The sequence below is a fragment of the Manis pentadactyla genome, unplaced genomic scaffold (genome assembly GCF_030020395.1).
Source record: "Manis pentadactyla isolate mManPen7 unplaced genomic scaffold, mManPen7.hap1 scaffold_302, whole genome shotgun sequence".
Lineage (NCBI taxonomy): Eukaryota > Metazoa > Chordata > Mammalia > Pholidota > Manidae > Manis > Manis pentadactyla.
This window is the reverse complement of record NW_026644691.1, coordinates 1-13,484: the sequence shown is the minus strand read 5'-3', so window position 1 is coordinate 13,484 and position 13,484 is coordinate 1. Positions and strand designations below refer to the sequence as shown.

At 41.9% G+C, this 13,484-nt stretch overlaps 1 protein-coding gene and 1 pseudogene across 1 annotated transcript; one reads left to right on the top strand and one right to left on the bottom strand.

Annotated features, from left to right (window-relative positions):
• The window catches only part of LOC130682351 (centrosomal protein of 290 kDa-like), a 35,896-nt pseudogene extending 29,054 nt beyond the window's left edge, over nt 1-6,842 (bottom strand).
• A 696-nt stretch (nt 6,843-7,538) lies between these two features.
• On the top strand, nt 7,539-13,476 carry LOC130682353 (dual specificity tyrosine-phosphorylation-regulated kinase 2-like). The gene is made up of 3 exons (XM_057496731.1): nt 7,539-7,676; nt 8,167-8,315; nt 13,002-13,476. Exons 1-3 carry the CDS (start codon nt 7,628-7,630, stop codon nt 13,056-13,058), a joined length of 255 nt encoding a protein of 84 aa, XP_057352714.1. The 5' UTR covers nt 7,539-7,627; the 3' UTR covers nt 13,059-13,476.
• Nucleotides 13,477-13,484: the final 8 nt, after the last annotated feature.

Below are 13,484 nucleotides of genomic sequence, written 5' to 3'. Positions count from 1 at the left end.
AACTGCCAGTTTTACTGACAGATTTCTAATCCAATCACATGAAAGTAACAATTCCTAGATAGAATGATTTGAAAGTAAGAAATGAACTACCACTTCAAGGCAGAATAATATTTGACATTTGACTAAAATACATAATAAATGAAATAGCATAACATAATACCTCTCTGGCTTTTTCCAGAAGATGTTGATACTTCTTTAACACTTCTTTCTTTTGATTTAACCTTGCTTGCATGTTTGCAATGGTCTGATGAGCAATTTTCAATGTATACTGTGATTTTGGTTCTACTTCCTTTATGCCTAGTTTGGCTATAAGCTTTTCTCGTTCTGCAGTGGCTGGTAATCGAAGCCTCAGTTCACTGATGACTTTGTCTCTTGATAGAATATTTTGCTCTGCTAACCATAAAGCAGATTCTTTTTCTTTCAGTTTCTGCAAAGATAAATCATAAGAAATGATTTAAGTATATTTTCTTCTTTCAAAAAAGTTTCATCTGAATTTTAGAGTAGTTATAAACCAAAAAAAAAGGAGTTTCACTTCATTAAATATTATTTGGCTATTGTAAGTATGATGTAAAAAATAAGGTTAAATTGATTAAACTCGGGTGACAGTTCAGTTACTGCATGTGTACTTCATTTATTTATAATATTATCACACATTAGAAACTTCATTGTTATGATGAAAATGAAATTGAATTAAGGTAATTTATTTAGATCTTGTAGTTTTAAAACTAGAAATGTCTGATAGTGCTGGATTTAGAAAAGAAATATAATAAATCATTCATTTTATTTTGGTCCATTGACTTTTATTTTGGTCCACAACACTAGAAGAACAATCCATCCATAAAGGTAAGCTGAGTATAAAAATTCAAATGTTAGGTCCAAGACAATGAATCATTACTATAAAATCTGAAGTTTATTAAAACAAAACAGAAAAAATGCTCACTGTTCAAAGGATTAAGACAAATATTTTAAGTAACTCGGGCAACTCATATAAATGACTAATACTCCAATTACTGAAGAAAATCTAAGTTTCCTCAATTAATTACAAATGTACAATTTTACTTGCAAAGTTACTTTTAAATGTATTTACAATTAATATGTTTAGATGTAAACTAAAATGAAAATATTTCGTTTATATTATTTTCTCTTTAATACAGATTTGATCACCTATTAACCAAATTTAAGACCTCTATTAAACTAAGAAGTAATTTCTAGCTCTCCTTCTAATGCTTGAGCCACCCATAAAATGAATGAACTGAAAACTGATTCAGAGTATACAACATACACTTCAAAATAAAATAGAAATATATAAGGATAAAACATACATCATAAAACTACAAATAAATGCTTTTTGTTTCCTTTCAAGGTCACTTCTACTGATCAGAATGCCCAAAAGTGACAAGTAGTAATTAAATGGGTTGTAAATTCAAATTAGCTATACATGCTTTTCTTCATTGGCTATGAGAAACATTATCGGAGAGTGGAAAAGGAGAATGGAATTACCAACAGATTCATCATTCTACACTTCACCCTTGTTAAAAAATATTTGGAAAATTCCACAAACATACCCAATAATACACTGATCAAAGTGCAAATTGTTCTAATTACCTCTTCTAGTGATTTACAAGTGGCCCGTGTTTCTAGGATTACTCGAACATTCTCCTTAATTTTTCTTAGAGCAATCTCAAGTTGATTTGGAAGGGGTAAACTAGGGTCTGGCATTGATCCTGTAGCCTCTTCAAACTATTAAGATACAACATTAAAAAAACGCAGTTGCAGCATTTAGAAGAACAATATTAATTTGTACAACTAGTATGACAAAACATGGTTAAACACCACTTATATTGGAAATATAAAAAACATTAATTAAAATTCTATCTGACTTCTAAAAAAGTACATGCTACTGAATTAATACCTTTTGTGCTGCACTTAATATTTCATTTTGCTGACGGTCAAAAATGTCTAGTTGATGTTCCAGCACAACTTCTCTTTGATCCCAGGCCATTTGCCTTTCTTCATGAAACTGAAAAGAGAAGGTTCTTTTTTTGTTCATATACACAGACACTCACCTAGCATATAACAGGAACTTTTACATACATTTCTTATTTTTAATCACAGAACAAACCCTTTGAGGTCACTATCATTCTTCTCCTTTTAGGAAGAAAAGGGAAGAAAACTCAGAGAGGGGAAGTAATTTGCCTACGATCGCAGAAGTAGGCACATGTGGGGTCAGACTGTCAGTCCATCCATGTGCCCATCCAGAACATATTTAATGACATGTACCATGTGCCAAGCATTATTCTAGGCAATAAAAACAAAGCAATGAACAAAACCAAATCCCTTTGACCATGGAACGTATATACTAGTGTGGGGTAAACAGTAAATAAATGACTAAGTATGTAGTTTGTCAGAGGGTGATGAGTGCTATAGAGAAAAATGAAGCTAGATAATCCCCACCTGGAGAATCCTGGTGGTAGGATTTACCTGTATGTAGTATACAAGTAAGCAATACACTTGGTGGCTAATGAAGGTCTGTCTCTGTGGTAAGTAAGGCATTTGAGCTAAGACCCGAAGGCAGTGCGAGCATAAATACAGGTATTTCAGTATTAGCTATTTGCCTCCTTAACTCTCGGAGAAGGAATAACAAAATTTCTAAGACAAGCAATCGTGCTGAGTGAATTTCATCTGCCTCCAAAGCCCATGGACTTCATGCTGCACCGAGCTGCCATCTCCTGCTCCATCAGCGAGAGCCAGTAGTAACTTGTAACAGGAAGAAGGCAAATAACCAATAATGAAATAAAAATTAACTTACCAAATAAATTGGGCATTATTCCTTTTAAGTTTAATACTACTATTACAACATAGCTATGCAATTTTAGAAAGCTTTGGAAAATAGGAAACAATATTTCAAACACAATAATAATGGGAAATATATTCACTAAGAGGAATAACATAGTTATCTTTAACTATGATGTTCTTATCTTTAAAATCTTAGCAACAAAACACCAAAATAAATATTAAATGAAACCTTGTTCTGCTGTACAAAATTTTTTGATATTACAAAATCTAAGCACTTCTACTAAAACTATCGCTTAGAAGAATCTCATTTTATTTTTATAAATAGGCATACAAACCATCAATACTCCTAATTTCAGGAGTCTAAATTAATAAATTATAATTGGAATTTTTATTTCTTCCTCTAGACTGCTGATTGTATGGTCATATTCAGAAATTATATTATTCAAATATTTTATTTCTTCTTTATCCTTGATTAATTCTCGATTTAGTTTAAGCTCTTGAAGATGAAGTTCTTCTATTTTCATATGCCAATTGATTACCTAAAAATGTATAAATTACATATACAAATGTAAATACTACATATATAATATATATCTGTATTGATTAAAATGATTTAAATTGAAATTAATGGATATCCTATAATAAAGAAATAAAACTCCTTAATTGAGCCACATGGCAGTTTATTTAGAAATTTCATAGACTTTTCTAAGATATGTGGTGGCTTAGCCTAAAACATCCTTATGTTGGAATGGAGATGACTAAAATTCACTTTCATTTATTTATTTACTTTCATCTATTTATTGGGTACTTATGTAAATATGTAACTTTTCCGCTTAACTCTGACCAAATGAGGGCAAAATTAAATTATACTGAAAAATAACTGTGGGCCTATTACTTATAAGTAATTTTGAACAGATTATGAAGGGTAATCTTATTATGAAGGGTGGAATTCAACTGATAAATATTATGTTTATGAATAATTATAATTAGTATTTAATAAATATACACGGTATTTAAAATTTTTTGATATTACAAAATCTAAGCACTTCTACTAAAACTATCACTTAGAAGAATCTCATTTTATTTTTATAAATAGACATACAAATCATCAATACTCCTAATTTCAGGAATCTAAATTAATAAATTATAATTGGAATTTTTATTGTATGTTAAGTATTTTTCATATAGGCACGTTAAGAACTTAAAATTATTACATAACTTTTGGAAATATTGAACTAAAACAATGTACCTTCTGGGCTCCCCTGGCATCCTTTAATGTGCTTATTAACTCTTCCAGCCCCTTTAATTTTAATTCCATTTCCATGGCTTTGTTCTCCATATTTCTATGTTCTTGCTGAGAATTTTTCATTTCTTGCATTATCTTAAGTTTGTCATTTTGTAACTGAATCATTGTTTTAGAGAACTTCTCCTCTTGTGCCAAGGGTAAGGCTCCACTGAACTGTCGTCGTAGAGACTGAATTGTTTGGGACAGATGTTTTGTTGTTTCTCCCCTCGGAACGGGCATAACAGAGAGCCTGTTCTTTCTCATCGTTTCTGCTCTAAGCGCAAATTATAGGCCTCCACCTTCTGCAGTTTGGATGTGATTGACTCCAACTTACCAAGCGCAGTAGCTTCGCTCACTTGAAGAGAGACAATGTGTTGGTGCAACTTGGCAATCAGCAACTTTTCATCACTGTGCCTAATATAAACAAATATTTGTGGTAAGTTTCAAGTTTTTCCAGTGCAACTTATCATGGATTTAGAAAATCACAACTTACTAAATAAAATTTAAAAGTGTGGTACTTGAAAGACTACAAAAATCTAGCCTTGCTTTAATATGAATGATCAAAAATTTATAAAAGAATCAGAATCAAACATTCTAAATCCAAATCTGGCATCTAATTAATTAACAGTTGCAATATCACTGTTTTTTTTTTTAACTCCCATATGTAAAAAAGAATTCTGGTATTAGACTGGTGTGGACATTTTTTTAATCCTAAATAAATGTATAATGTGAGAATGTGTGAAAAGCTACATATAAATACAAGAGAAAATACTGTTATGAGAGATTTGGTATTTCCCCTCCCCGACTTCAACTTTGATGAGCAGCCAGCACAATGCATTTTGTGGGCATTTAAATGCTTTTTCTGTGTTATGAAATTTCATGGCATTTCAAATTAAAGAGTACTTAATGGTATTTCAAATTAAAAAGTTTTTCAAATCAGGTTATACAATCAGTAATAACAGGAGCTTCTATTTGATATATCCTCTGACTGAAGGTATGAAATCACTCCAATATCTAATGTAAATTTAGGAAAAAGGAACAAATCTGAGTAGAAGAGCCAACCCTGTACACACCTGGTAGTCTGACAGTTGCATTCTGATGGACTCTACTTCCTTTTCCCTGGATTGTTGTTGTGCATCAAAATGTTGACTTGCCTTTTGGCAATATCAGAAATCTCAGTCTACAAAGTGATAAGATATTTCCTGAATGATTAAGTTACATTCTCTAAGTAAATACCAGAATTTCAAATTTCTAGACCTTTGGAAAAGCCATTAGTTTCCAATATCTGTTCTCTATATGAAATACCAAAGTCAAGTTTTCTAAACTGTTTTCATGAAACATAATTCTATGAGAGGTTAACAAGTGGTCTGAAAAAAAAACTCCATTTCCAACATCCTTCCCCCTTGAAAATCATGATTCATAGTATCATATTAAATGTTGAGAAGGTCTAAAGTAAAACATTATCTCAAACTGGACATGTACCGCATCTTCTAATGTATATGGTCAAAGAACACCCCCACACTTTTTTTCATAAGACACTTATTATCATAGTTTGGCATAGCTAGAATAAGATATTAAGTGGGTTTATAACTTAAGAAGTTAATAAAGAAATTTAAAATTCCTAGATTCTCTATGTAGATGTATGTTTTTATTTCTTATTTTAATTTACAAGTTATCAAAAATGTGAAGAAGAAAGATTATACACTTAAACTAGAATTCCAAAAAAAGGGGAGAGCTTGATGGTAAGTTATCAAATTTCTTATATGACTACTGTGATAAGTTTACGCAGGGAAAGTAAAATGCATTTTACTTCTGAGCTGGAATAATTTTAGTTCAGTGTGACAGATAAGTCAGATTTCCTCATATTGATTAAAAACTCATCACCAGTTATCAAAAAACTACCCAAGAGCAAAACCCCTGGGCCATATGGATTTACCGTGGAATTTTATCAGACATATAGAGAAGACATAATACCCATTCTCCTTAAAGTTTTCCAAAAAACAGAAAAGGAGGGAATACCTCCAAACTCATTCTGTGAAGCCAGCATCACACTAATACCAACACCAGGCAAAGACCCCACCAAAAAAGAAAATTACAGACCAATATCCCTCATGAACATAGATGCAAAAATACTCAACAAAATATTAGCAAACTGAATTCAAAAATACATGAAGAGGATCATACACCATGACCAAGTGGGACTCAACTTAGGGATGAAAGGATGGTACAACATTTGAAAATCCATCAACATCATCCACCACATCAACAAAAAGGACAAAAACCACATGAACATCTCCATAGACGCTGAAAAAGCATTCGACAAAATTCAACATCCATTCATGATAAAAACTCTCAACAAAATGGCTATACAGGGCAAGTACCTCAACATAATAAAGGCCATACACGACAAACCCGCAGCCAGCAGCTTCCCCAGCAGCAGTCCACACGCACCTCTGCCTCCCCTTGTCCTAGCGACTGGAGAGCGGTCACTTGGTGTCAGTAAATCGGGGTGGGTGTGCGTGGTGGAGGTGGAGGTGGAAGTGGGAAGGCAGTTCCCTCCTTCGCCTACACTCGGGGTCACCGGGCTACATTGCGGCCCTCTACTGGACTTGACTTACCGAGGTGATTCTTGCACAACTAAGTTATTGAGATGATAAATTGGGGGTGGATGAGCCACTGGGACCAGGGAGGAGGGTGGTATTGTTTGTGAGCAGCCATTAGGTTCGAAAAGCTGCAATAATTTGTGTTTGGGGGCGCCCATGGAAGACGAGGGGTCTTGCAGTGATTTCGCTAGGAGAGGAGCGGTAGGTTTACACGGTAGGGAAAAAGAGGGGTCCTGCAGGGGCTGGAGGCTGGGGAGGAAAAGGTCGTTAGTAGGGGAGCCAAGGTGGGCGATGCAGATGCCGGGTGGGGGGTGAGTGGGGGAGGCAGAGGGCGAGCAGAGGCTGCAGTTTTCCGGGGAGTGGAGGGGTGGCCATGCAGATGATTGGGCCGCGGGGAGGGACTTCTGTGGGAGACCTGGTGCGGGCGGGGTGTACACTCGAGTGTGTGGCTGGGCGGGGGAGGCGGGATCTGGGGGCGGGGCCTGCACCCGCGGTGGCCCGGAGTGGAGGCGGGGTTGTCCTCCCGGGACTCGCCCTGCGCGCGCGCGCGCGCGCGGGAGAGAAAGCCAGTGTGCGCGGGCGCCCGGGCGCCCGCGATCACGGGAGGAGGCTCCGAGCGTGTGGGTCCTGGCGGCGCAGCCCGCTCCTCCGCGCCCTATGTGAGGGAATCAGGGAGGCCAGCGGCGCGCAGGGAAGGGCGATGCATGTGCTCGGGCCGGGGGTTGCTGCAGCCGCCCGAGGAAGAGGAGGACGGCGGCGGCGGCGAGGAGGAGAGCGCGGGGCTCGCGGCGGCGAGCCCGGGCCGAGGGGATACAGCGGACTGTGTGTGTCTGGCTGTAGCGGACGCGAGGCGGCGAGGAGGCGCGGGAGACCCGCGAAAGGGACGACGAGGCGGCGGCGGCGGAGACTGCAGCCCTGAAATGCATTTTCTCCTCCAGCGGCCATGTTAACCAGGAAACCTTCGGCCGCCGCTCCCGCCGCCTACCCGACGGGTAAGGAGGGCCGGGGCCCCCGCGCCGCGCTTTCGCCCCCGGGCCACCCTCGAGGCGCGGACGGCGCGCCCTCGCCTCGGTTCTGCTCATCGTTGCACGCGGGCCGGGAGGCTTCTCCGAGTGGAGCCCTCCGAGCCTGCCGGGCCTCCTCCCGCCCGGGCTTGGCTGGGCCGTCGCGCTCTGCAGTCCAGTCCTTTTCCCGGCCTGCAACGTGGGGCTCCGAGCTCCGGCCCAGCGCGGCTCCCCCGCGGGGTCGCGAACTCTCGCTTGGGCCCTACTGAACTTTGCAGCTGCCCGAGCCCCGCCCGTGGGTGCGCGCTGGGGATCCCCGTCCCAGGCGCCGCGTCGGCCCCCCGGACGGCGGTTTCTAGAGTCGGGGATCTGTCGTAGGGAGAGCGGGGTTTGCTGCCCAGAGGGGCGGGGCGGGGCGACGGGGCCTGGGTGACGCCCCCCTGACCCTCTTTTGTCTCCTCCCGCGCGTGGTTCCCAGGCCAAGGAGGGGACAGCGCCATTCATCAGCTTCAGTCTTCCCCCGGGGCTCGGCGCGGGGCCCCTCGGACCGGAGTGGGGACCGGCCCGCCCTCCCCCATCGCCCTGCCGCCTCTCCGGGCCAGCAACGCTGCCGCCGCAGCCCACACGGTGAGACCAAGCCCGAGGGAGGCCCGGGGGACGGGGTGCGGGAGGGCCCGGGCATAAACACTGGACTTGAGCGGTTCTGACGCCGGGAGAGGAGAGGTCCAAGAGCGAGTGTCTCCACGCCCCTGGCCGGTGGCCACTCCTGGATGCCGTCCTCCGTCTTTTGGGCGAGGAGGCCGAAGCTGCAGCCACAAAGGAAGATCCGTGGCGTGGGTCCCCCACTCCCGCTGCGGAGCCCGCCCACCCCTGCCCTCCTTTTCCTCTGAACTTCCTCCCTGCTGGTTTCCTTCTCTTTTCCCTCCTTTTTCGTCCTTGCTTCCCAGAGCTCCTTTCCCTGTCCGGATAAACATCCCTCGCCCGTCCACCACATTGGGTAGTGGGTATTTATAGAAACAGATCTGTGTTAGGGGACTGCCAGGCCGTCCTGCCTTTCTCTCCCGCTCTCCCTCTCTTAAGTTCTTACTGATTAAGTGGTCAGGGGCCAAGGAGGTAGCACATTTCCACGTTCTGTGCTGGGATCCGAGGCAGCTTTCTGGCAATGCGCTGGGCCTTGCGAACTCCATGAGAGACCCCAGGGCTGGCGGGCTCCCAGGAGCCCAGCGCTAATGAGCGCTGAAGCCTCCAGCTTTGACCAGACACACGTGCCCTGCAAGCTGTTTGTCCTCTGCGGGGCTGGCTACCATCAGTTCCTCTGGAGTGATGAGCTCAGAGACAAGGTTGCTGGCGGCCCTTTTGTTTCTTAGCTCGGGGTCTGTGTTGGCCTTCAAGGCTTTCGCCTGTGGTATTCAGAGCCTGGGAAGGAAGCTGGGCTTTCATCTGCCTAGAACATGTGGCCAGTGGCTTCTGGCAGCGACTCACGAGCTGTGAACTCAACAGAAACTTGCGTGACCCTAAGTTCTGAGTGGCAATGATCACATTCAGTCTACTCCCCTATGCCCCAGCATCTGACAGGCGTCGGTATTGAACTTTATTCACCAAATATTCTGCTACAAACAGGTAAGAAGCCTGACTCTTAAGGGGCTTCTTCTTTAACCCGCAAGGCACTCCTTTTCACATCTCCCCATTTGCTCTGCTTTGTCCAAACTTTGCCCAACATATGGTCAATGCAGGTTGGAAAATCATCATTATCTTTAAAGCCCTAATTATCCATAGGACCCATGCTGTGTGTGTCATCCATTTGACCCTCATGACCCTTATTATCCCCACTTCACAGAGGAAGAAACTGAGGCACAGAGAGGTTAAAGGAAGGTGCTCAAGATAACCACACTGGGGTCAGCTTTCGGATTAAAGCCTATATTTTCCTGAGTCCTGAGCCAGCCTCCCAAGGTAACAAACTTAAATGGGATTCTTGGCTTCTGGACTCAAAGGAGTCTTTCACAGGTTAATATGAATTGTGAATCTCAAAGATGGATCATTTCCTGAGATCATTTGACCCTTCCTTTTTTTATTTCTGGGCATACATGCTAGCATCTGACAGCAGTTTGGGAACGGCTGCTAGGAGGTAATTAAACAGAGCAAGTGATAATATCCTTAATTAATCCAATTCACTCCCTTTCATTTGTACTTATTTCCTTATATTGGCAATAGCTCCAACAGGTCTTCAACAGTCAAATCGCTGGTTATTCCCTCTGACTCTGGAAAGAGCATGAACACCAAAAGGGGCATTTTTCGAAGAGAATCTCATTTTGGGTTACTGCTTTGCACCACTCTGTGATGTGATGCTGCCTGTCACAGCAAAGGGCTGGCATGATTTTTGAACCAGAGTTAAGGCCATTACACACACACACACACACGTCTGATGAATCCTTATTCTATGAAAGTCCTTATTCTATGAAAATGATATCATCAACAACAAAACAATAAAAATAATAGCTGTTGACAGTAAGTGTCAACTATGTGCCAGGTACTGTGTAAACACTGTCCATGCATAATCTCATTTAGTCCTCACAATAACCTTATGAGATAGGTCATATATAATCCCCATTTTACAGGTAAGAGAAACTACCATGTTGGAATCATTACCTCCATTTGTAAATTTTTGAGCAAGTTGATGAAAGTATCACACCCACTGGATAAGCAGAGATCTGCCTTATTGAAAGTCCTTATTCTATGAAAATGATATCAACAACAAAACAATAAAAATAATAGCTGTTGACAGTAAGTGTCAACTATGTGCCAGGTACTGTGTAAACACTGTCCATGCATAATCTCATTTAGTCCTCACAATAACCTTATGAGGTAGGTCATATATAATCCCCATTTTACAGGTAAGAGAAACTGACATTCAGGACAGTTTAATGAAAGGCAATGCTCCCATTTCACAGATATGAAGATCGCGATTCAAGAAGGTTCAATAATTTGCACACCTGAGAAGTGGCAGATCCAGAGTTTGGACTCAGGTCTGTGACTCTGAAGCCATGGTCTTTACTTTGCTCTGTGTTCCCCATTCCTCAGGACTGCAGAACATTAAGAGCAGTCTGATTTTTTTACCTTGACTGCTGAACATCTGGGGTTGATTCTGTTGGGGGCTGTGAGGGCACTGCCAGCCTAAAATCTCCCAAGAAGATGGGCAGGATGCCTGGGTAGTTTTTACCTGGAGGCAACTCTTATCCATAGATAAACAGATTCCCTCCTGGAGATCAAAGGTGTCTGGAACAGCTGATTCATCAACACCTTTGAAATCTGGTGCCAATTTCACAGAGGCAAATTAATTTCTTTAGCTTCTTAGCTGCCGACAGCTTCAACACTCCTAGTGGTTCCAACTGGAAAGTGTTCCCCCTCTTTCTCTGCACCACAGATTCCTAGAGCTGTCTGCATCTTTGGCGACTTATCCATGTAGGGAAGGGTAGTCAAGCTCAACTCAGAAGCTCAACTCATAAGTCCAAGTGGTTAGGTGGTGGTGGTGGTAAGGGCTGAGAATTTTTGTTTCTCTGGAAAGAAGACCGAGTTGAGCTAGTTTCCGGGTTATTGGTGGAGATTTTTGCCACTTAAATGTATATTGTGCAAGGCTAATAACTGAATCCAAACTCAGCATGTTTCATCGTGTTATTTATTTATTTTCTGGATCTATGGCTGTCTTTTTATTGAAAGTATTACAAAAGCATTACACCATGTGTTAAAGGAATGGGATTTGTGGAAAAGCATGAAGTGGTGTCTTGTTAAGCCTGGGGGCATGTTGTCTTGGTACTTTTTCGGCACCTTTTTAGGGACATTGAGAAACAAAGTCCCCAAGAAAGGCAATTTTTACCTAGGGAGCATTCCATCGTATTAGGAATTCCAAAGCACATTTCAAGGGGAAGAAATGGAAGCTTGTGGAGGTATTTGGAGGCATTCCTGATTCATGGGGACTTTTGCTTTTCTGAAAGGTGGGATCTAGGATTGGGTGCAAGGCACCTTTCTATACATCATCTCACTGGTTTCAGAAACAGCCTACCATGTTGGAATCATTACCTCCATTTGTAAAACAAGGAAACTGAAATTCAGAATTTTTGAGCAAGTTGATGAAAGTATCACACCCACTGGATAAGCAGAGATCTGCCTTATTGAAAGTCCTTATTCTATGAAAATGATATCATCAACAACAAAACAATAAAAATAATAGCTGTTGACAGTAAGTGTCAACTATGTGCCAGGTACTGTGTAAACACTGTCCGTGCATAATCTCATTTAGTCCTCACAATAACCTTATGAGGTAGGTCATATATAATCCCCATTTTACAGGTAAGAGAAACTGACATTCAGAACAGTTGCATAATTGACCCAGGGCTCCTCGTTTGGAAATACCAGAGACAGGGCTTGAATACATACATCCCTGTGGAATACCAGTGCTGCAAAGACTCGAACTGACTGACTCCTGCTCAACTCAAATCGTGCCAAATCACAGTTCAACGCAGAACTGGGGGGTCATCTCATGGAATTCCCATCTGACAGAGGATCGGCTGGGACTTAAGGAGACCCCCTCATGTCTCTATTCATTTCTCAAAGGGAAGATGTGGCCATTTAAAGGAGAAAGATCTGGACTTGGCTCTCTTCCTTTTACCAGCCAAGACTGCTCACTCTTCCCCAAGTCTGTTGCCCCTTACTGAGGGGCTGACTCAGAACCCCAACCCTTAGCACAGAGAGGCAGCCACAGCTGGGCCCTGGCCCAGGCCAGCCTTTGTGCCCCACCCTTCATGCCTGTCTTGGGAACAGTCACCATCAGCAGAACCCCCACCATTGCGGGGAGGGTTTATTGAGCTATTGCTGGCCTGGCTTGCCCTTATCATTCATGCCTTGCATCCAAGCCCTGGCCCCAGATCTGGCAAGAGAGGTCTGGTTTCCAGTTTGAATGTAGTCTCATGCTGGTTAGCCCCACTTTCTGGGGAAGCCATTGACAGTGGCCAGTGAAGACCATTTCCTGGGCATTTCTTATTTCCTTTGTGTTTTTTTTCTCTTCTCTGTCCTCACTGCCTTCCTTGTATTTGTAAAAATGCAGATTCCTAGGCCCCACTCTGAGAGGGTCTGATTCAGCGAATGTGGGTTATCTGTATTTGGAAGAGCCTCTGGGAGATCCCAATGCAGATGGTCCAGGAACTGAACTTTGGAAGGTTTTGACCTACACGACAAGGTCCAAACTCCTTCGTATGTATCTTTGTCTGCTTGGGCTGCCAAAGCTGGGTGGCTTAAATAACAGCATCTGTTTTCTCCTAGTTGGGAGTTCAAGACCAGGGTTCAGTTGATTCTGTTTTTGGTGAGATCTCTTCCTGACTTGCTTGCAGATGGTATGTTTTCACGGGGTCCTTTCCTTGGTGTATGTGCAAGAAGAGATAGAGAGATAGAGATAGAAATGGAATAGAGAGAGAGAGGGAGATAACCTCCTAAATAAATGAAATAACCTCCTAAATAAATGGCCTTTGAAGCTCTAGAAACTTTCTCCCTAAATGCATCTTTGAAATATACGTCCTCCAGAGTTGTGTTGTAGAATTCAAATATAATCATGCTATTTTTTCTATGAAAACAATAACAAAAAAACCCTTTGTTTATTTCTCTGTAGACTACTACTACTGTTACTACAATTTTCACCACTATATTTCCTTTTCCTATGTATAAACTGTAATTACCACTACTAACTATTGCTACTACTACTATTATTTCTAACTAACATTTATTGAACATGTATTATGTGCCAGACAT